The sequence below is a fragment of the Dipodomys spectabilis genome, unplaced genomic scaffold (genome assembly GCF_019054845.1).
Source record: "Dipodomys spectabilis isolate Male_0828 unplaced genomic scaffold, ASM1905484v1 ptg000297l, whole genome shotgun sequence".
Taxonomy (NCBI): domain Eukaryota; kingdom Metazoa; phylum Chordata; class Mammalia; order Rodentia; family Heteromyidae; genus Dipodomys; species Dipodomys spectabilis.
The window spans coordinates 12,894,707-12,920,000 of NW_024870974.1; the positions used below are offsets into that span (position 1 = coordinate 12,894,707).

Consider the following 25,294-nt stretch of genomic DNA (forward strand, 5'->3'; position numbering starts at 1 on the left):
TTTTTATAAGTTAATTTCCCACAAGAGACGTACTAAATAAGTTAAATTCTGAATATTGATCAATTGTATCTTAAAATGGAGAAATTTAGATGTCTACAGCATTCAAAATATATGATGCCATTTAATTTTCATCAAAGATCATTACAACTCCTTCTTGAACGATCTGTCAGTGTAAAACCACAATCTGCTATTTGCAAATAATTTTCTAGTAAGTACAGAACAAGTTGCTTTTCACATTGAAATCATATTAAGAACTTCCAGAAAGCTACCTTCCTTTTCCTTGACCATTAATTTTAAAATACACTTTTCCATATCTGAGGATGGACATTTTTTTCAGAAATCAAAGATATAAAAAGAGAGAGACAGAGAGACAGAGAAATAGAGAGACAGAGAGAAATAGAGACACACAGAGAGAGAGAGGGAAAGAGACAGAGAGACAGAAAGACAGAGAAAGAGAGAGGGCACAGCATGGAACGTGCAGATAGACAGATACAAATACTCCGGTTGCCAGGCAAAGCAGCCAAGAAAACCTGGAAGTTGATAGAGCAGATGTCTATGCCAGGTGCCCAGACACCAAATAACCAACATGTTTCCCAACTTAAAATTTCTGTTGTATTTTGGAAAAATCATCATCAACAACAAAAGCAAACACTTCATGTCTGTTTTCTTGATTAAGGTTTTAAATATAATTGTTACTAAAACTCAAAAGGTTAAATGAAACAAAAAAAAAACATTGCATTCTTTTTGTTTTTCCACCCAAAGAAAACAAACTGGACATTTTCTGATCATACGAAGCTATCCTCAAGATAAAGATGAAGTTTGAAAGTCTTGCTCATAGAAGGAAGGAAATAACAGAGATCAGAGAATAAATGAGATAGAAACTCAAAATACAATCGGAGAGATTTATGAATTCCAGTTGAATTCTTGTAAAGCTAAGCAAAATCATAAAACACTTAGCTAGATTAAAAGAAAAAACGAAATGATAGAAGGGTCTAATAAATAAAAGCAGAAGTGGAAGGGCAGACATTTGAGCTACCATGAGTAATTATATGCCAATAAATTGGACAATATAGAAGAAATGGAGAAAATCCTATAGACGTATTACATACAGAGACTGAATGACTAAGAAATTGGAAATCAGAACAGATCAATAAGAATATAGGAGATGAAACGAGTCATTAAAGGACTCCCATCAAGGAAAAGTCTAGGAACAGATGGTGTTCACAGCAGAATTCTACCTTTCGAATCCATAAATTTCAGTTCCTTTTCTATTCTACCACACACTGAAGGACTTCCTCTGTTAATTCAAATATACTTACTTCTTCACCTCGGGCCCCCAGGTGCTCTCCTTTTGAATATCATTGTCCACCTTTGCCCTTTCCTAGGCGGTAAAATATTCCCCTCTGCCTTCAACCAGACTACTTGAGGAAACCTGCCACTCCAAGTATTCAGCCATAACTTTGTTGTTCACTGTGAGGTTTAATTAACTAATTTTTCTTTTGTACTGGTAATTAGAAATTAAATCATGTCATTTTCAGGAAAAATGGATAGGATTAGAGATTTCAATGTTAAATAAAGTAAGCCAAGTACAGACAGCTTCTGCATCTATTATCTTATATGTGGTAGACAGATAGATAGACAGATAGACAGATAGATAGATAGATAGATAGATAGATAGATAGATAGATAGATAGATAGATACAGACACACACACACATACATACATAGGTAAATAAATAAAGTGGAGATTTGAAAGTACGAGAGGGACACTAGGAAAGGGAAAAACAAAAGAGAAGAAGTTAGAAAAAGAGAGAACAAGAGTGGTAGTACTAATCTATATAATTATGTAATTATATAATTAATCTAAACCAATTTAACTCGTCCTGTGAAAGTCTTTATTTCACATATAAATACTAACTGTAGGCTTCAGCTTATTTTTAGCCTCAAATTTTAAAAATAGCATCTTTCTCTTTTCAGCTCTATTTTTTTTCAGGGACACGACATCGCTTTCACAGGGATGCATACATCCTGTCAGGTTTTGCTTTCTAAGTTCCACAGTTTTAAAAGAATCCAATCTAAAAGTCCTTTCTCACAAGGTCTCGAATTCACCCTGTGGAATCACTGTTTTTGTTGTTCTTGCTGGACACTCTTTAAAGCTTGGTTCAGCTTGTAAGAAAAGGTCTGACGTTCTCAGTGTGAGCGCCACGTTGGAGATGTTCTATGTTCAGTTATGGAGTGGCCTTTAATATTTACATGCTCACGCGGACAGCACGGCAGGCACTGGCAGCAAGACACGAAGTGCCAATGCTTTTCAGCTCACCAGTTAGGGCCTAATGCAGAGTCATAAAAATACTATGCAAAGCAGAATTAGAGGAATTAGCAGGTGTGTGTGTGTGTGTGTGTTAGCATTGGGATTTGAAATCCAAGCATAGGCACTGTCCCTTAGAATTTTTTTTGCTCAAGCCAGGCAATTAGCAGAATTAGCAGGTGTGTGTGTGTGTGTGTGTGTGTGTGGTAGTGTGTGTGTGTGTGTGTGTGTGTGTGTGTGTGTGTGTGTGTATTAGCATTGGGACTTGAAATCCAAGTATAGGCGCTGTCCCTTAGATTTTTTTTTGCTCAAGCCTGGCACTGTACCACTTGAGCCACAGCTCTACTTCTGGCTTTTTGGTGGTTAACTGGAGCTAAGAGTCTCACAGTCTTTCCTACTTGAGCTGGTTTTGAACCTTGATCTGCACATTACAGCAGGACAGGATTACAGAATTGAGCTGCCAAGACCCCGGTACCTGGGTATGTTTATGTATAACATGACTTCTATGTTCATTGCAGTTCAAATTCTTAAACAATGTTTAGACATTTTTGATAAACATATAATATTTGACATTAAATTTTATTCTAGAACATATTCTTCTGAATTGATATAGCAAACACCATGTTCTTTAAATTGAGATTTTTTTTCTTAACTTCCTAGATCAGAAAAACCATCTATTTTCATGGTCTGATGATTCATAATCTATTGATTTCATTTCAGAATGCCTACATTTCTCACATTTCTTCTACATAAGATGGCGATTTTTATGTTTGGCAATAAAGATGAGGTTTGTGTGAAAAATGTTAATGTGGAAATAGAGAATTATCTGAATTTTGTGGAAAAAGACAGACAATTGAAAAGACTCATCAATAATCTCTGGTGTACCCTTCCAATCCCTTAGGATGTACTTCTTGTCTCTTTAAAGATAAAATTGTGTGAGCTACCTGAAGGTTAATTTTAGTTAGGCATTTAACTCTTTTTCCCCCATCATCATATCAGATAAATAAATCTGATATACTAAAGCAAGATCATTTTCTATTTTGTTCTTTCATTTTCTTTCCAACAGCTTTGATATACATGAGCAAGCAAAGATTTTCATTAAGAAGCATTTATAAAGTCCACGTTTTTATGTCAGAAGGTTTACTAATATTCCTGTAGGATTAGCAATGTGACATTTAAAAACAACATTTTAATGGACAAATTAAAGATATTCTGTTACAAGGGCACTTACTCCTTAGTTAAAAAGACCACAAAATGAAACCATTGTCAAAAATACCATGACAAATGGATATTCAAAAGGATGACATTAATCAAGAGGCATAAGATCACAAACTGCTTTGATAAGTGGCAACTCTTTTGCACAACTACTTAAAGATAGTATATATTATGTATAATATGTGTTGTGTATATAGGTATATATATACAAAAATAATTTTTTTAAAAAGAACTGGGTAAGGAAAGAAGTAGAAAACTGGGAATCGGAGAATGGAGTCATTTCAACTTTGTTTCTTTGCTCAGATTACATCACCATTCTGCTATTTATTTGCTGTTATCTTTGGTAAGTATGTTCATATGTAAAATAAGGGCAGCAAAATAGTGGTCACTGATGGCTCATGAGTTATTAATTAGGTCAGTGCCATAGTCTCTCCCATATTATTTAATTGGCAAGTATCTAATGTCCATGCTTGCTCTACTCTGTATTTGTTTCATCCATTTACAAATGTCTAAAAGGCACTGGTGCATTCACCAATGAGGACAGTTGATCACCGTGTAACGTAGCACATGACTCTGTAGGAACTGCAGATGCCACAGTGTGCTTTGCGGAGGAGGAAAGCCTGCTTCATCTGTTCCAGCTGTACCGAAAAATGGCATCATTTAGCTCTGTCAGAAGTTCTTCAAGTGGAGGCCGATCAAGCTGAGGGAGAATCATAAATGTAAAAAGTTCTTGCTGGGCACCGGTGGCTCACGCCTGTAATCCTAGTTACTCAGGAGGCTGCCATCTGAGGATCATAGTTGGAAGCCAGGCTGGGGCAGGAAAACCTATGAGACTCAGATTATCTCCAATTAATCACCACAAAACCAGAAGTAGAGCTGTGGCTCAAGGTGGATAGAGTGCTAGCCCTGAGCAAAAAAGCTCAGGGACAGCACCCAGGCCCTGAGTTCAAACCCTACGACCTACCTTCCCACCCCCACCCCACTAAGAAAAGTATCTGTGGTTTTGCCTAGGCTACCATGAGACTAAATCCTAGAAAATCCAATGGGGAAAGATCTGTTAGGGAGAGTGCACCTGCAATTTTTTTCTGTCTCTCATCCTTTATGTGCTAAAATAGATCATTTTTTCCTAGAGTAAAAAAGATCCTTAACTCAACTAGAACACAATCCTCCATTACACATAACCTTTAACCTCGCCAAAGCCAGCAACTATGCAAGGGTAAATACGTTAAAACCATTTTACCACCCTCCATTTTTATTTTTCTGTGGATACCTGAAAAACATCTTGCTCTCTGAAATTCTGAACACAATTTTAACCGGATGAGTTTGCGTCCAAGAAAATCTTCTTCCTGCTTTTTTTGGCACTGTGCACAGGCCTTTTATTATTATTATTATTATTATTTTATTTTTTGGCCCAAACTCCCTCCGCCTCTTCTACTCCTTGTGAGGAGCTATAGTGAGCATGAACATTCAGTGTACAAGCTCAGTGTACACCTTTCATAAGGTGTGATTATAAAATATGACATTCTAGATCAACATCACAACGGCTTTATTACTAACAGCGATGATAATAATAACGACCCAGTGTCATCGTTCAAATGGCTTCTCTGAGCTCTCATTTCTATTGGGGTAACATCTCCCTGCGATGTAGGGAGATGAATCGGGAAAGGCACCTTGAGCCTTAAGGAACCTGCACCTCTGAAAGTGCAGACACTAGGAGCTTACCGCCCAGGGAGCCATTATTATAGCGGAGAGTAAACAAACTTCGTTTTTTCCTCAAGAGACAGACACTATACCTCTCTTCCAAGATAAATGGTTCCGATACACACTGCTTTGAAAAGGGAATCTGAAATCAAAGGCAGCCGTGCCTCTGCTCCCAAGATTTGGAGACACACAAGAGATTCGTGAAACATTGCTTCTCACCATCCTCCTAGCTGCCCCCAAATACTGCATGGATTAGTTGGATTTTTTATCCCCTTTGGGCAACACAATCTAAAACCTCCAGAGAAATCGACAAAGAGGGTGAGCACTTAAAAAAAAAAGTGTTGTAAATGTATTATTATATTTTTCTCTTTTGCCAGTCCTGGGGTTTGAACCCATGGCCTGAGCGCTCTCCCTGAGGTTCTTTGTGCCCAAGGCTCGGACTCTGGCACTTGAACCACAGCACCAGTTCTGGCTTTTCTGGGTAGTGTATTGAAGATAGGTGTCTCATGGACTTTCCTGCCTAGGCTGGCTTTGAACCGTGATCCTCAGATCTCAGCTTCCTGAAGAGCTAGCATTACAAATGGGAACCACCAGAGCCCAGCTCTATTTATCTTCTTAGGTCATTCGCTCTATCAGGGGTTAAATCAGAGCTTCACACTGACGAGGCCCATGTGATTGCACTTGGACCACGCTCCCAAGTTTTTTCTGCTTTAGCTCTTGTTCAGAGAATCGTGTTGCCCTACTAACTCTATCTTTGGACCATAAATCTTCCTACCGGTGCCTTCTAGTTAGGATTATAAGCCTGGGCCACGGGGCCGGCCTTGTGTTTATTTTGTTGGTTTGCTTGTTGTTTTTATCTTTGAGACATTTTCTCACCAACATGTTATCCGGGATGGCTTTGAACCGTAATCATTCAGCCTCTAGCTGGGAATTGACAGGGTGCGATTGCTCCTCAGATCCCAGAAACAACAGAAGACCTCAGCTGGAAACTGCTGTATCCATGCACGGAAAGAGCAAGAAATCCCCTGAAATTGTCTCTCACAGGGACTTGTCACAGCCATGAAAACCCGAGTAGCTCAACACAGAACATAGCTTTGTAAACGCATGAAGGCCGTTGACTCTACACTGTCATCTCCTTCCTCTTACCTTTCTTCTCATCATTCTACTGACTGTCTCTACCTCCCTACTTCCAGTACTTTTAGGTATGAACAGATCATTTATAATTCCTGGGCAACCTGTACCGTGGCCTAAATACCCTAGGAAGTGATCAATTCATACTTGTGAATGATGACGATGAAGCATTCATTATTTGCACCCCTACCAAGAGGGTCAAAGGATAATGCACCTGTCACCCGCCGATAATTTATTTACTCCAATTATAGACATTTTTACTAAAGTCATTCCTGTTGTTATAAAGCCATCTCCCTGGAGCTTAATTTTTTTCTGCATAAAACACCAAAATGTCCCAATTTTAATACTAGAACCCACAGGCTATATTCCCAACACAACAAATGAGGTAATGATAAACACAAGATGCCAACTTAATCTTCTTTGCCCACTAAAATAAACATGAGATATCGATTTTAAATGTACTCACTGGCAAATAATTCTCAAGTATTAGATATAGTCCATTGAGAGTATTAATAGAGAAATAAAATCACCAGTGCTTGGGGAGAGCTATTTTGTACCCAATGCTAAGTCCTTCACCTGCAGTAAATGATAACCAATCATTTCAGACTTTGAGTAAGGAAATGTGAGTAATTCATACAAATAGTCGATTAGGAGAGGATCTAAAATCCCCCAGGGGATGTTTGCCTCCAATAGAAGCAGTCCAGAACGGGGACAAACAAGCTTTTATCTAAATCACTAATGCCCAAGTTTCGACAATGTAACTTTATACTAGAGAAAAGCAACCAACTATGCAAGGGAAAATAAAGGATCGTCAGTGTAGGACGAATTGTTCCCTCTATTTTTACGACGTTCCTTGCCCAAATATTACAAGTTTAGCACAAGTTGCATTTTGTTTCTACATCATTAAGCTTCAGCTAAGAAGCAAGAGTTATCTCAGGAAGGTACTATTGATTAGGATTTAAAATTCAGTGAATTCTGAAAGGAATTTGAAGACCCTTGTAGATGTTTGATTTTGTTATTGGGATAATAGATTTGGACAGTAAACCATTTTCATCATCCTTGTGAGTAACTGCCTTCAAGAAAAGCTTTAAAAGTTGAGGAAACAGAGAATGCCTTTTTGTTCTTCCCTTGGAGTAATGGAGCTACTCTGGTATTCGTATGGACCTTCAAGAAGATGGACGCTGAAACCTCTAACTTGAGGTTGCAGGTCAGTTCTTTATGTGGTACTACAGTCTTCATATTTTGTCCTTGTGACTTGACCTTTTACCCAAGGAGGTAGATGCCGTGCGTGGGGGGGGGGGGGGCGGGGAAGTAGGTGTGGGTGTGTGGAGGGGGTGTGTATATGTGCATGCGTGCATGCATACACAAGTACAAGTAGATATAAGTAGGTATATATGTGTGTATATATGTATGTGAAAGTATGTATATGTTCGTGTGGATAGCTAAAACCTTGCTGCTGTAAATATATTATTAAGTCCTAGAAAACCCTCTTATTTTTGAGGAGTTTCTCTTTTCCAACAGATAGCAATTTTACTATGTTCCCATTTGGCACCCCAACAAAAACACTTTTGAATCGTAACCATTTAAGTTATAGCCCAAAAATGAGTCTCTCATAATTTGTGTTTTAATTGACAAGTTTAGCCTTCCACAGGAAACCACAGATTTAGTATATATATATTTAGAATATATATTTAGATCAACTCTCAATACTGACTTTAACATGGACAACCCTGACATCTAGTGGTGTAAAGAGATAATACCTAACACCAAGTCCAAATGGTTTGATAAATGCTATCCCTGATACATAATTTTCAAAATCATCTTAGATATGATTATTTATACATGCATGTTTTCAAACATGACTCCAGCATTCTTCAATGATATAATATGTAGTTCTCTCAAGTACATTTTACTCATGGAAGTGTTTACACTATGTCTATTATTGTGTGATCTATTTGGACAAGTCTACTTATCTCTTCCTTAAATATATCCTTTAAAAAAAGTATGTTATTGAAGTCATATAATATAAAGGATAGTAAAAAGTTATTATAGAAATATTGTAATTTCATCTTTTTTAGCTGATTTGACATTGATTTCTCTATTAAAATATTGCTATAAGCTATTAAGGAGACAAAACTATACATACTTATCTCATAGGGTTATATGGTATCTATATTGAAGAAAAGTATGATTTAATATTACTTAAGTCAAACTAAAAATAGTGAGGAGAAATTATTGTCACTCAATCATCTCATTTAATCAATCATCTCATTTAATTTTCACTTACTAAAACTTATGTTAAGTAACTATAAATGTTCCAATCACATTTAGACCAGTACTTCCCAATCCAATTAAATAATGAGAAAGTGTATTTGAAAAGAAAGCTAATCCAGTGCTTAAATTATAGAAGGAAAATTATAAAACAATATGTAAAAATAATGTAACTTCATAGAAAATAAAAAGTGAAAAGTAGATAAGTAATAAATTGTGCAAAGAGTTCATTATATTGAAGAAAATGGCAATAGTCATCAGGATAATTACAGAAATGTTTGTACATGTGTACATAAACATATCTACATACATGAATAAGTACATAGATATGGTACTTTTATTGAGACTTAATAATCCTTACTTATAATACTATAAGGATTAAATAAAAATAACTATCCACTGTATGTAAAGCAGGAGACATGTCAGAAATTAAGTTAAATATATGTATACACTATATGGTAGTATGCTGATCAAATTAAGTCATTAAAATTAGACTAACATCTGGACTGATCTTGTCTTCTTTTCCATAATTGATGATTAGCTCTTCCTCATTAGTGTGGCTATTTAATAAAGGGCAATGATATTCCAAAGGAACACTGTACACTGTTTTTCTAAAGCTTAATTTCCTTTGTATACTTAAGTGTAGTCAAGAGTTGAGCCTTTTCTGGAAGATTTCAGAAAAATATAGTGCTTCTAGAAGAATAAACTAATTTAATAATAAAATATTCTGTCTTCTGAAGTGAAATTAGCTTTCCCTAAAGCCTGATACACAAGCAGAAAGTTCCAGACAAATCGGTCTTATTATAAATGAAATTGCTTTCTCCGTGTATCTTCTTGACTGCTTGTAGGACGTATTTTATGTTTAGTAGAAAGACAAAGTAAATGTGAAATTATCTTAAAAAAACAAATAAAATACAAATAAATTCAGGTTCTCTTTGTTTTAAATTAAAATAAAGTGTTTTGGAAAAATTAGACCTATAACAGCTTAGAATTCATCTTATAATACATACAAAAATTCTTTTAAAATTGAATCTGTCCTACAGGGTAGAAATTTTATTGTTTCTTCTGTTAAAAATAATTGTATTATTTATAAAAGCTGAATTAAAGGCTATTTGGAAAGGAAGTACACAATACTTCCTAGAGATACTGTCCATTTAGATGATTGTTTTGGTTGGGATGCAATTTTATAGATAATAGATATGAAAATCACAACAGCATTTTCTCATTACCAAGTCATACTACTTAGGACACAAGATATTTTCGAATATAACTCATTTTCATGTAAAAGCATCATAATACCTTATGTGGAAAGTATGCAAAACATTGACATCTACCTTCACACATTTACTGTTGAATAATAATAAATCAGATTACACTGACACTTGCAAATACAATTTCATCAAGTACTTAAAAGCTCACATCCAATCTGAGCCAAGCAAAATTGAAACATTCTAAGCTAAAAAGCTGTCAGAACTTCAGCCATTAAAATTAAATCTTATGTATTAAGTGGAATTACACTGAATAGAAGTCACTATTATTGAAATATCACCTAATTATCAAAATGTCAACAAAATGAAGTGATTATAAAGTCTCATAGCTTGTTAAAAATGCAGATTTATATAATGAGAAGTGCTTCACATGAACTAATGAAATAAAAATATGTACTTAGAAATATGTCATGATAATACTATAAGTACTTATATACAAATTTTCTTTGTATATTTGTTTGTAACAGATTTTATTGCAACCGATCCTATCAGCATTGGCCTAGATGGTATCCACTGTTTTTCAAATTAAATGTTTAAAGGGCTTTTCATACAAGAACACAGTGAGAGGACAGGTCTCAGGGCAGAGAGGAGGAGAAAGCAATACATTCAAAAAACATAGGGAAGGGGCTGGGAAGGTGGCTCAGTGGTAGAGTGCTTGCCCCTCAGCAGGAGGCCCTGGGCTCCATGCTTCAGCACCACATAAACAGAAAAGGCCTAAAGTAGCCCTATAGCTCAAGTGGTAGAGCACTAGCCTTGAGCTGAAGAGCTCAGGGACAGCATCCAGGCCCAGAGTTCAAGCCCCACAAGCAACCAAAAACCAAAACATAACTGAAGCTCCCTTTAGTTAGACGAGAAGAAAGGGGAGAGGGACTGAGATTAAAAAGATAGGTCCAAACTAGACAGTCACAGCTCTAGACTGAAGAAATGAGGCCAAACACAAACACAGAAACCTTTATTTGTGAGAAGCGAGCGATATGGGAAATGGAGTGAGTTCAGTCTTCTCTTCCTTTTGTGGAGACAAAGGTAAGGAAGAACGGAGGGTGGGGGGTGAAGAAGGCTATTTAGCCATCAATAGAAACAGAAAAGGTCTGACAGTCTCATACAATTCATATCATGTAATGGTGACAAATGGCTCTTCCAAAATATTATTAGCAGCCTAGATCCATTTCTTTGTCCTCACCCACTCTACGTCCAACACGATCTTTCTGGGACTAATATATATTACTATAAAATAATCATGTTCTTCTGATAGACACCTCCCTCTCAAATCTTTCACCTTACATTGGTACCTTATACAATGTTTGCATTTGGAGGGAAAATGCTGGCTGTCTTCCTATTGCTAGTATTTCTCTGGTAATTCCTTCTGGAAGTACAGATGGGAGTTTTAGTGTCTCTAAGGGCGTTGGTCAGCAGGATAGATCCGTAGCACCTGATCCACAAAGCCTTGCTTTGAAAAGTTAAGCATTTTTTTTTTTTTTAAGTCAGGCTACTAGATAGCTTAAGGTTCTTTTCTATTCATTATTTCTCAGTCTCATTTAAACTCCATAATTAAAGCAGAGTTAGGTCAGGGTCAATCATTTCTACGTGAAAGAGAAACATAATTTTTATTTGGCTAGGAAATAAATTGAATTTAATGAATACACACCCTAATAGTTATAGTAACCAGTTAAAGCTTTTATGCACTAACCATAAAATGCAATGGAATGGGAATGGGAATGGGAGAGGCAATTAAATGCCTTAGACTAATCTGAACTGGTAAAACAATGAAAAGCAAAGGTGTAAAGTTTGATATCCTGGGAATCAAGTATAATCACTTATTTTATTTCCTTTAGTTTTGACAAAGCACGATATTCTACAGGGAAATGCTCCATGTGGATTTATAATCTCCACAAATCTAGAAGAGCACTCACAAAGCCACAAAATGGTGGGTGTCACAATCTTATGTGTGTTATTTTCTAACCATTGTCAAGTTCATGTTAGTAATGACTAACAACAGATGCTTTCGTCTGGGCAGAAAGATGCCAAAGCTGTCGTCCAATGGCAAAGCTATGTGTTTTATCAAACAACATTTTTACAGACTGATTTCGAAATGCAGCAGTACAGATACTGTTGAGCTAAAAGTTCTTCCATCCTTATGGGCAGGGACAGGAGGCAGAATGCAGGGAGGAAGAGGTGACAAGGTCCAAAAGGAATTGTACTCTGCCCCTGGCTTATGCAATGACAATCCTTCCTGACAGCACCTTCCTAAAAACAAGAACATGATAACTTTTTAAAATTTCATATGTAAGGAAAGAACTATGTCCACGGATGTTTTCAAAGTGCGATGACTCTCAATCAAAGACCACGAAAATGACAAAACCTAGACTGGCAGCAACGGCTCTGCATGTTGTATTTGATGTTGAACAACTTCGATTCTTCTTCATTCCGTCAGAGCTACCATTGCTCCCACTTCAGTTTCCTTCTTTAGGAATATGTTCAAAAGTATGCTTGCAGGGGAGGGGGGATTGGGAAGGTGGGAAGGGAAGGGATGGTAGGAGAAAAACAAAGGAGGGGGTAACAATGCTGGATAGAAAATGTACTCATTACCTTGCTCATGTAACTGTAACCCCTCTGCACAGTGTCTTTGCAATAAAACTATGTACTACATTTTTTTTAAGTATGTTACTGTGGCTACTCAGGAAGCTGAGAACTGAGGATCACAGTTCAAAGCCACCCTGGGCAGTAAAGCCCATGAGACTCTTATCTCCAATGAACCACCAGAAAACCAGAAGTGGCACTGTGGCTCAAGTGGTAGAGCACTCGCCTTGAGCTAAAGAGCTGAGGGACAGCGCCCAGGCCCAGAGTTCAAGCCTCACAACCGAAAAAAATATTTGTTATTAATCACACACAATTGTTATGTCAAATTTTCAACTGTTCACCTTGATCATGAAAGCTAAGATAAACTGAATGCTCTCTCTCTATAAAATCCACTGAGTTAAATGGTACATAATTTCCTGAACTGATAACTTCCAAACAAAAGCAAAGAAATTCCAAATTAATGAGATCTTTTCTGTGAATAATATTCTTATGTCTAAGACTTCTGTGAATTTCATGAAAATAGAAGCAAAAAAAAAAGAAAAGAAAGAAGGGACTATTAAATTGCTTTAAATTACCGACGTGTAAAGAACAGAAAGTTGTCATGCTAAATTAATTGAATTCATGGAAAGTCCAAAATTACAAATTATGCAATATGCACAAATATAACTGATCCAACAGTCTTACAGTCTTAATTTTTTCATAGCTCTATAACTGCTGTGATTATATTTCATTTGAATCCATAAAGTATGCCAAAATGTCTACTTCCTAAATGTTTTAAACTAGCAGAAATTCACAAATGAAATTGAATTTGACAGAAACAATTTGAGTAATAGCACAGCTTTCTCTGAGGACAATTTTTTAAAAATCAAAAGTCTCTTTCATTACACAAGAAAATTCACGATAAAGTAACAAAAGATGTAAACTCCCCTTCCTTTTAGGGTCTGAAGATAAATTTAAATCTATGTTTAAAATAAACAAATAGAGCCAGAGACTCACAATCAAACTTAATATTTTTAGAATTAAACAAACCTTTCTCCCACTTTCAGTAATTGAGTTTCCTTTTGTGTGGTCAAAAGAGACAAAGATGCAAATGAGTGATTTGTACAAAGCCCGAGAGACCCCTGTCCTAATCCAATGCAAAAAATAAATGACTTGAAATATCCATGGCTTTTTACGTTGGCATCAAGGGGAAACAATAAATAATAAAAGGTTACTACAAATTGTCAAAGTTTCAGGTCAGTTATTTATTTTTCTGTTTCTTCTACTTGATCATTAAGTGATGCTGTCTTTGTACATATAAAACCTGAGTGGAAGGAACAAATTAGTCCACTATTGGATGGACCAAAAATAAACAGCCAGGTGCTGGTGGCTCATGCCTGTAATCCTAGCTACTCAGGAGGCTGACATCTAAGAAATACAGCTTGAAGCCCACCCAGACAGGAAAGTCTGTGAGATTATGCTTTCTAGTTAACCACCAAAAAGCCAGAAGTGGAAGTTTGGCTCAAGTGGTAAAGCACCCAAAAGCCAAGCAAGATCACAAGGCCCAGGGTTCAAGCTGAGTTCAAGTCCTGGTACTATCACCTAAGTAAATACCAAATAAGTAAATAAATAAATAGTAAATAAAATGTAAAGTATTTACAATGGCTATTGGGGAAAACAGAGCAAGGTTCTGGTTATTCAGAAGGAAAAAGAAAAGTGGTTGCCTACAGACAGAAATCTGAGGGAAAGTTGCTACAAGTGGTAGAAAGAGGAAGTCAGACACTGGGATGAGAACCACTCGTCCACTGGAAGCAACTGAAGCAGGACAAGATGGCAGATGCCCAACTGGGAGACAACAAGAATGAGCGCACAGTGTGGCATCATCTAGAGGAAGTCAGGCTCTGGTAAGGCCTGCACTTCTTTCTGAATGAGTGGAAAGCCACCTAGACATGTTCAGAATGGACAGAAGTTAGATACTAACGTGCTCACCCCAGTAGCTCTAAAAGGAATGAACTATGTAAATAAGGTCAGAACAGAAGCAGGAAGAACACACTGGAGTCTACTGCAAGAAACCCACAAGAAGGAGGCCGGAAACATGGTAGTAAGAGAGAGCGGTTCAGGGCTAGGCCAGATGCTAATGGCTCAGGCCTATTATCCTAGCTATTCAGGACGCTGAGATCTGAGGATCCAGGTTTGAAGCCAGCTTGGGCAGAAAAGTCCATAAAACTTTTCATCTCAATTAAACCAGCGAAAAGCCAGAAGTGGAGTTGTGGCTCAAGTGGAGGAACACCAGCCTTGAACAAAAAAGCAGGTGAGAACATGAGGCCCTGAATTGAAGCTCCAGAACCAACACACACACACACACACACACACACACACACACACACACACACACACACACCACAGACACACACACACACACATACCAGACACACACACACATACACACACACACACACCACAGACACACACACACACACACAGAGACACACACACACAGACACACACACACACACAGACACACACACACACAGACACACACACACACACACACAGAGACACACATACACACAGACACACACACCACAGACACACACACACACACAGAGACACACACACACAGACACACACACACACACACAGAGACACACACACACACACACAGACACACACACACACACACACACACACACACACACAGATTCATCATGCTTCATAAAATAAATAGAGAACCTGGAAATGAATGAAATGTGAGTTCTCAGAAGGAAGAAAGCAAGACTGAGCTCTAGCTCTTGACACTAATAACAGAAGGGAAAAACTCAGAATATAGAATTCTATGGGAAAAAATAAGAAAGGGGTCTTTTTCCCCTCAAGGCTCATATACAACCTATGCAAATATATGAATAATTCATGATGAAAAACTATAACAAACTTTGAAAGTCAGAGAGCAACATGTGGGTACAATATGGGAGTTTTTTCTGGTACACATGAGTTTCACTTGAGACGCTGTACAATCTAGTTTGCCTATTGTGAACACACACTCACCAGTCTGAAAATATTAACCCGATTTTTGTGTGTGTGTGCTTTAAGGGGTTTACATTTTGACTCTTTTTAGTACAAAAATACAATATTAAGATGTATACCACTTGTGGAATGCTGTACAGCAAATCCAGGAGCAGAGGTATAAGTTGAGCTTCATCTTTGTCATCATTTCTCCAAACTTTTAAAAAGCATGCCATTTTTTCATTTGAAAAATAGGTAGTACACACACACATGACTTAAATAATAGTTGCTACCTTTTTAATAATTGGAAGTATAAACTTAGAAAGTAGTCAGATAAGCTCCTCAATTAAATTCCTTCTCTTTCGCGGTATGTGTGTGTGTGTGTGCATGCGTGCGTGCGTGTGTGTGCGTGTGTGTGTGTGTGTGTGTGTGTGTGTGTGTGTGTGTGTGTGTGTGTTGGACATGGGCCTTGAACTCAGGACTTGGGCGCTGTCCTTGAGCTCTTTCACTCAAGACTAGTACTCTACCACTTTGAGCCAACTGGTTTTCTGGTGGTTAATTGGAGATAAGAGTCTCACAGACTTTCCTGCCCAGGATGGTTTTGAACCTGAATCCTCAGATCTCAGCCTCTTGAGTAGCTAGGATGACAGGCATGGGCCACTGGCACCTGGTGCAATTCTTATATTTTTAAATGAAAGTTCTAGAAAGGAGTTATTGAATATTAAACCACAAGGAGAGAAGTTAAATTAAATAACATCTCATACTAAGCACAAATAATTAGGCCATAATGGACAAAAGAGTATCATCAGTCTTCTTTCTCAGATCAATAGTAATACGGTATGCTGGATATTATATATAATAATGACATAAGTACATATACATATAGTAGAGTCATATGTTTATGATAGCATATAATAACATTTGTAAAATATTTGAGATCAATATTAAGGAAATATATCCCAATATTAACAATGAGGCCAAGAGGCCGACAACACGTCTTGCATTGCTCTACCAAAGCATTCATTCTCTTAGACAGCGTCCCATTTTTTATCTTATTATTTGCTACTAATTAAGGATGTCCACTCTGTGAAGTTATATGTGAACATGTGCATTTGTGCCCATGATATATGCATATATATACATATATACATGTATGTATATGTTTACATATATTTGTGTGTATATATATATATATGTACATATGTGGTCTAATAAAAAGAAAATCAAAGATGATAATTTCTTGCATTACATTGATTAGTTTTATAATCAAACTGATGATTTCATTCTAACAATTCTTTATTAAACTTCCTCTCAACTCTATATTATGGAAGTTTAACATATTAAACTTCCGGCTCTTCAAATGGTCTGTGACCAAGTTTTCATTTGCTTAATTTCTCATCAATCAACCAGTAGAATAAATATTTGACATGCACCGATCACTCTCAACTTTAAAAACGTATGCTTTTCCCACTACTCTGATAAGAAGATACTACCTGTGGCTTCACTGGACATGCCAGAATTTACAATTGCCCACGTTGGCTTATTTAAGAGCGCACGCGCGCACGCGCACACACACACACACACACACACACACACACTGACTGATTTCTTTTTTAAAAGAGAATTCAGGAGCCACCTTGAGAAGGCTCCCATGAATCCAATCTACAGTGATCTGAATGTCAAAATAAAGAAGGTTGATAAAAGATTTGAATACATTGGATCACAGAAGGACCCAGGATTCCATCCCTGCAAATCGTGCAAGTAAAAAGTAACTAGAGGAGGCATGATCGATGGATACTGAAATTGCTAGGTAAAAGTTAATGACACACAGGCTAATTCACTTAGCTTCCAAGTCCCTCCTCAGGGCTTGCTGGTTAATTACTAGATAAATAATAACGCCACAGCAGTGGTGTCTGGCGACATCACTTGAAATGGGAGACGCCAGCCTGAGACACACTGGCAGCATCCATGAGAAACCATGCTGCACACACAGCTTCTGGCCCAACACCTGCACAGCCCGGACCGAATCGCAGAAGAGCAGACGCTTCCAATCGTGTTTTCATTTTACTTTTGAGAAGGGAGCTGAAGGAAAACAACAGGAGAGCGGCGAAAGAACTTAAAACAGAGAGGACACCTCATGTCATGCCTTTCCTACAAGCTGTTTGCAGCACACTGAAGTCTGTGGAAAGAGATCGTGAGGAGAACCTTCTACTGTGAAAAGTAACTGTTTCACATCTCTGTGAGCACTCATTGCTTACCCTGGGTAATCATTTGGTTGGTTTTTTTAAATCATTCATTTATTCACGCAGTACTGGAGTCTGAACCTAGGGTCTTATGCTTGCTAGACCCATTTGACTTAATTGCTTTTAAGGATCTCCTCTGCAGTTAGGTTTAGTTTGCATTCAGCCTTGGATCTAAATCCACTTGTCCATGCCTCCAGTCTAATCCAACCCCGCCACACCCACCTTGTTTGTTGAAATAGCGCCTCACATGGAACTAGGGCTTCACATTTGGCTTAAATTAGCATCCTTCCAAACTCCGCCTCCCAAGAAGCTAGGATTACAGGCCTGTGCTACCATGCAGAACCAGTAACTTTTTACTGATTTTATGTAGGTATCTGTGCAGATTGGCTACCTAATGATCTTTTTTTTAAGATTCTAAGTTTCTATAACTGCTAGGAAATCTAAATTGTAAAAAATTCAAGATTAAAAAAAAGTATCCTAATGTCACTAACCCAGCTGTTGCTTTATCTTGAGCAATTCCACTTCAGTTCCATTGTATAAGGATTTTTAGGGGAGTTTTTACCTATTCCTTTAGTAAAAAGTAGCAACCTTATTGAACCAGAATGATTCCCTGCTTTATAGGAACATCATTCTTATATCTCAAAGAACATAGAATTTTTTTGAACAAAATCATAATGCCTAAATTGACAATCGGCTTTATGTTGTTTCCCAAGAACAAAAAGGCCATTTCCGTAAAAACAGGTTATATGGCTCACTTGCTCTGATTTCTTTAAAATATAAAATAATAGCCTAGAATGGAATAGAATCGAGCAAGAAGGTAAAATACAAGGAAGTCAAATAAAATAACTAGCGGTCTACTTGCCACAAGGACACAGCGTTGGGAGCTGTGGCGTGTTTGACACTCGGCCCCACTGCACGGAATCAAGGCACTCAAGCCAACGCTCCACGCCGCCCACAGCCGTGAGCTGTGAACTGCAGTTCACAGACTGTCCAGGCTTCCAGGTGTGTCACAGGTAAGCTCTCTACAAGAAATCATGCAGGGCTTCCTAGAGAAATGCCTTGCATCCGGGCACCCTTTCACATCTCTGCTAAAGCAACTCGTAGTGGAACTGCTTGGTCATATTCAAGATTCACTATTCACAGGCTCTGGTCCACACTGGGCCCACAGATGCTTTCTATGTTGTTTATTATTATTACTATAAAAAATGAATAGAGCAAAGGAGAGAAAAGCAGTCAATCTCAAACCACAACCAGGTGGCTGATCTTCTTTCTGTCTAGAAGAACTATTGGAATGGCTGCGTCTACATGTGTTTTTTGATTTGTTTTGTTTTTTTGGGTCAATCATGGGATTTGAACTCTGGGCCTGGGTGCTGCCCCTGAGCTCTTCAGCTCAAGGTGAGCGCTCTACCACTGAGCCCCACAGCACCACTTCTGGCTTTCTGGTGGTTTATTGGAGATAAGAGTCTCATGGATTTTCCTGCCCAAGCTGGCTTTGAACTGGGATCCTCAGATCTCAGCTCCTGAGTAGCTAGGATGACAGGCGTGAGCCTTGTGCACTGTACATTCTGTCTACATTTCTTTGCGTCATAAATCCATTGAGGATACAGCACGCTGCGACCACTGGCCAGTGGGGACCCCTCTAGTTCAAATCCCACAAAGCTGAGACCTTCAGGCCGAAAGCCCTACTGGTGGGAAAAATGGAGGAAACTAAAAGAGGAAAGCACAAGAAAGGAGCGTATTTTAAGATACTTCCTCACAAAAGTTTCGAGATCTTACACGATCCGAGGTTCCGCCAGTCCTAGGAAATACACTAAGTTCAATATTTGTTTTTTGTGGGGGGGGAGGGGGGAGGCTGGGAAGGGAGGTGAAGGGTAAACAAAGGAGGAGGCTGCAATGCTTGGTAAGAAATGTATGCATTTTCCTGCCCATGTAATTGTAACCCCTCTGTACAGTATGTTTTCAAATAAAATAAAATAAAAAAAAAATATTTGTTTTTTATTTATACTTATACATATTTTATAAATATTAACATCTATGTATAACCTAATTATATTTACACATACAACATCTATTCTCAATTATTCTTTTCAAACATCACTTTTTGTCTTTGAAATCATACCTTGTAAGTGTTCTGCAGAAAAGACTTCTAAATTAACAATTTATCCACTTTGTTTTGTGAAGAGCTATATAAATGTTCAAATAAGTGAATTTGAATCTCCAGTGATTAAATATGTTTTTTATCGAATACAAGGCTGTAAAATAAGCATCTTTGTGAGCTGGAAAGGTGGCTCTGTGGTAGAGCGCTTGCCTCACATGCATGAGGCCCTGGGTTCGATTCCTCAGCACCACATAAGCAAAAAAATCCAGAAGTTGCACTGTGGCTCAAGTGGTAGACTGCTAGCCTTGAGCTGAGGGAACGTGCCCAGGCCCAGAGTTCAGGCCCCACAACCGACAAAAACAAACAAACACAAAAGCATCTTGTAAGCAGCCAAACACCTGCTTTTAAAGCACCGTTTTCCTACTTTAATAATTACAGAATAGCTCAGTTGAGTAGACTTCCTAAGTGCAACACAAAATAGTAAGGAATATAACATTATCTTAAAGACGACAATTTTTGAAAAGTAACAAAAATGAGAAATCAGGTAACAGGTTTTCCTCATAAACTGTTATTTGCAAAGAATGTTGTCTCATTGTCTTGAAAAGGACGCCCTTGAAACAGGGCTTCAATATTATTATTTTTTATATTTTTCTAGTAGCACAATACAATTGGATGAGGAGTTTGTGGTGCTTGCACACATACACATTATACTCCAGATTAAATTCGCCCCATCTGTTACTCTTCCTTAATCTTTCTTAACCATGATCCTATTCTAATGCTGAGATTCCAGCAGCAATGGAGTTACACTGCCATCTCGTGGCCACTCTCCCACACTGCAGAAACACTGACTGAGAAGAGTCTCAAGGCCTCAAAAAAATAAACTTCCAGTGTTTTGACGTTGAAAGTGGATCTGTGAATGAGTGATAGTGTGCTGCTACAGGAAAATTACTAAATTTAAATGGTAAGAAAAACATTTCAGATAGAAAAGTGTGTGTAAGAGACCCCAAAAATATGGAAGAAAACAGATGTTAAAGAATCAAGTGCTGTTAAAATAAAGGAAGTTAAACATATGGCTGAAAACACATTTTCAAGTAAGTAGCAAAGTGAAAGCAAGCAAGCAGGAAGGAAGGAAGGAAAGAAGGAAGGAAGGAAGGAAGGAAGGAAGGAAGGAAGGAAGGAAGGAAGGAAGGAAGGAAGGAAGGAAGGAAGGAAGGAAGGAAGGAAGGAACTCTAGCTAGGTACCACCAGCTGGACACCTGTAATCCTATCCAGGAAGCTGAGATCTGAGGCTCACAGTTGAAAGCTACCCTGGGCAGAAAAGTCCATGATTCTCTTACCTCCAATTAATCACCAAAAGCCGGAAGTGGAGCGGTGACTCAAGTGGTAGAGTACCAGCCTGCACACCAAATCTCAGGGAGCACCCACAGGCCCTGAGTTCAAGCCCCAGGACCAGTGGAGGGAGGGAGGAGATGGGAAAGCTCATTCACTCTGTGTCAGCTGAGGCTTCATGGGCCCCAGGTTGGAATCCATTCCCCTTCCAACAAGTCAGATACAGCCTGCCGCAGCCCTGCACTGACCTCACAGTCCCTGGCCGAGGCAGGCTCTACAGCTTGGAGGCAGAATGTGGGTGCCTCCAATGGGGTCAGGCTCCAGGTAGTCACTTTGCACAGGCAAGCACCCCACCCCCATGATGGAGGGGTTCCCTGTGGGGGGAATGCCCGAGCCAGGGCCAGTGAAAGGCCTCATGGTGGAAATGACATCGGGGAACTTACACAGAGACCTTTCTAAAGGGTTCATGGGATGCAGAAGGTGCATGAAATGATGAGAACAAGGGGGATCTTCACGAGGAGAATTTTCTTACCTTTTGTTCGTGATTTTTACTCTATAAGAGAGACCAGTAAACTACCACAGAAGCATGGAGGACAGAACCAGTGAGGGCCTCATGGTATGCTACTACTGTCTGGCCTCGTCCCTGAGCCTCTCCACTGAAAACCATCAGCCTCTCTGTGCTCTGATGCCAACCACAGAGGCATACTTCTCCTTCAAATGCCATTCAGTGTGTGTCTCGTTAGAGGACTCGCAGAACGCGGCAGCTGTCTAAGGCCTCTTGGGTATTTGCAGACACGGGTGTGTGCTTACCAGACTGTTCATTTTGGAGGAGGAGGAGCTTGCTCTTTGCTTTCTTAAGCTGTTGGCTTCCTCTGTCTTTCCATCTTTGGGCTTCAAAATCATTCTACTTCCCCAGCCGTTCCTTCTGAGGAGGATCGTAGTCTCCGCTCCACAAACCTCCCTTCGCGATACGGACTGAGGCTGCTGGCTAGAACTGTCCAAGAAAACACAGACAAAAAAAATACATAAATCATATCAGGGCTGGGAAGGCGGCTCAGTGGTAGAGTGCTTGCCTAGTATGCATGAAGCCCTGGGTTCGATTCCTCAGTACCACATACACAGAAAAGGCTGGAAGTGGTGCTGTGGCTCAAGTGGTGGAGTGCTAGCCTTGAGTAAAGAAACACAGGGACAGTGCCAGGACCTGAGTTCAAGCCCAAGGCCTGGCCAAAAAAAAAAAAAATCATATCCGTGTTTAAATAGACCTTTCATAAGGGATATTCATGGAAAACCATAAGAGTCACTCAAAGATTTTTCTCCCAGAAGAAGAGCTTTTCAATGTGCAGTGGTAGTTCAGCCGCCTCAAGCAAGTGAAGCCTTGGGAGCCCCAAGGCGGTAGAGTCTCCTCGGCTTCTTCGTAGCTCAGAGTCATCACATAAACACACCTTGTTCTGATGTTCCTCCAACTGTCCGTGGAATCTGATCATAGCTCACCCCTTCCTTGACTAACATTCTGGACCAAATTCCATTAAGGATTGCTTGGACCGCTGCAAAACACCCCCAAACTGACTGCCACCTGTCTCCCCAAATCCCTACCACAACCTACTCTGCAGATGATAGCCAGACAACATACACTGAAACCTAAGGGCTTGTCCATCATTCCTTGGTTATTCAAATGGCCTGCCAACTTCTGCAGAATATGGATTGTTCCCCATCCGCACGCCAGGGGGCGCCCTGTTCACCTTTCCACCCTCAGCTCCTGTCATACCTGTTTGCTCAGTCTTAGGCTACACCAAGCTTGCTGTTGATTCTCTATCACTGTGGGCAGGCTTCAGCCCACAGCCTTGGACCCTGGCTCTTTGCACTAACATACTTGTGTCAGATAGTTTCAGGGCTCACTCCCCAAGTTCCTTCACCTGTTTGCTATTTCATGTTCCTTTAGATACCCACCCAGCGCATGGCATTTAAAATGCAAGCTACAATTCCACTCCTCACTTGCCCACACTTCATTCGACTATACCCTGGTCTTCACAGTGATCAGCATCTGATGCTTGTGTATTTGCAGGTGAATTGTTTCATTATCTCTGGCAGAAGGGAAATTTCATGAATGTCAGTCTGCATGCCTATCTTTGCTATACTGCTAGTACTAAAAAGAGCACTAAAATAGTGTTAGCTGAATGAATGAATGAATGGACAAATGATCTTCTATTCTGTTTAAGCTAATCTACTGACTTAAGACTTTTGGGTAGAACCTATTAGGCCAACCTATAGTCTTTAACTATCAAAGCCAATAAATAAAAACTAATTCTTTATATATTTTTTACATTATATGTACTTCATAAAAAGTGCTGAATACATTTAGCATTATGGAACTTGATGTGTGTAGCAACTACTTCTTGCGTGAAATAAACATAACTATTTAAAATGTTTCACCACCTACATTATAAAAACCTGATAAGGAAGCAGGACAAATGGAAGACACTATGTGATAAGGTTTCCTCGCTGGTATTATCTGCTTATTTATTTATCCAAGGACAGGTGGCTTATGTCCAAAATTATTTTAATTGATTAAATGGCTTATAGTTAGGACCTTAGTCAACAGACCAATAATCTCTAACAAAAATGTTAATCATATCCTGGTTTCCAGAATTAGATATAAATGGATAGTATTTAATTACACTGGGTGCTGGAGGCTCACACCTGTAATCCTAGCTACTCAGGAGGCTGAGATCTGAAGATTGTGGTTCAAAGCCAGCCTGGGAAAGAAAGTCCATGAGACTCTTAAGATCCAATTAACCACCAAAACACCGAAAGTGGCGCTGTGGCTCTTAGCGGTGGAGCGCTGAAGGAGCTCAGGCACAGAGCCCAGGCCCAGGTTAAGCCCCACCTCCCAGGGGGAAAAAGTATTGTATTCAATTAGACATGGGAGTAAGTCATCATTACTAAGTAAGAATCTGATATATCAGGATAATTGCAATTCTGCCCTTTCTTTGTGCCATGACTTTTTCTTCTTTTATTTTGCACAGAAAAATAACCTTTTTTCTTTGTTTGATCCACGGTGAAAGAACCAGTTATGGACACAGTATGATAGTTCAGTACCCACATATCATGAGTAATGGCTAACTCAGGCTAATCAGGTACCATTTCTTTTCAAAACCACCTGCATACCAGGCTGAGGTCCTCCTGCTGCCCAAAGTGTAACTTAGTAATGTTATTGTTACTGAACTTCATTAATGAATATGTAGGGAAAAAAAAAAACTGTGGGAGGATTAAATAAGAGTGCATTAAATAATTTCATAAAATAGTGCATCAAAGTGTGTTATGAAAAGGATAGCAATCGCTACTTCCTCTCCAGCATCATCCTGTCAGTGACAGTAAGGAAGTGAAGCAGCTACCACGAGGACCAAGCATAGGACCAGGCTACCAAGTTCCCGAAATTGAAAAAAAAAAGGGAGGGGGGAATGGAAGGGTGGGCTCAGAGCAATGATCCTCAGCGAGTATGCAAAGCATCTGAAGATAGCTACCCAGCAAATTTATATATGTGAAGGTTTACAAAGCATCATGTTTATGCTGAACAGATTCGTTCAACTATATAATCTCATGACTCAATATAATCGAGACTTATTTTAATTTTTATTTAATATTTCAGGTAATGTTTAGAGTATGGCCTCGTTCTTAAGAGCCTGAGTATTAGGCTTAGGCAACTTTAACGTGGCTTTGCTGCTTTCTCACTTGCCCGTGTCACCAGACTTGGTTTTCAGTTTGGGAAAATGAGAAACACAAGTCTACCTCTCAAACATTTCACGGACACATCAATTACTTACTAAGCTTGTATATGATCGCAAACATATGACTTTATGCTCCTCAATTATCTTGCCTTTAAAAGAACTTACAATATGTGTGTGTGTGTGCATGTGTGTGTGTGAGTGTGTGTGTGTGTGTGTGTGAGTGTGCATGTGTGTGCATGTGTGTATGTGCATGCATGTGTGAGTGTGGTGTGTGCATGCGGGCATGCTCATGCACCAATACTGGAGCCTCATGCTTTTTCACTTAAGTTTTTCACTCACAGCTGGCACTCTACCAACTGAGCCATTGCCTCCCGTCTGTCATTTTTGCTGGTTAATGGGAGACAGAGTCCATGGACTTTTCTGCCCAAGCTGATGTTTGAATCTCG

General features: G+C 38.9%; 1 protein-coding gene across 1 annotated transcript in view; it reads right to left on the reverse strand.

Annotated features, from left to right (window-relative positions):
* The window catches only part of Ccser1 (coiled-coil serine rich protein 1), a 389,496-nt gene that overhangs the window by 273,073 nt on the left and 91,129 nt on the right, over positions 1 to 25,294 (reverse strand). Inside the window, 2 exon segments of the mRNA XM_042701889.1 lie at positions 21,934 to 22,034; positions 22,037 to 22,117. Coding sequence (XP_042557823.1) covers positions 21,934 to 22,034; positions 22,037 to 22,117 — 182 coding nt within the window.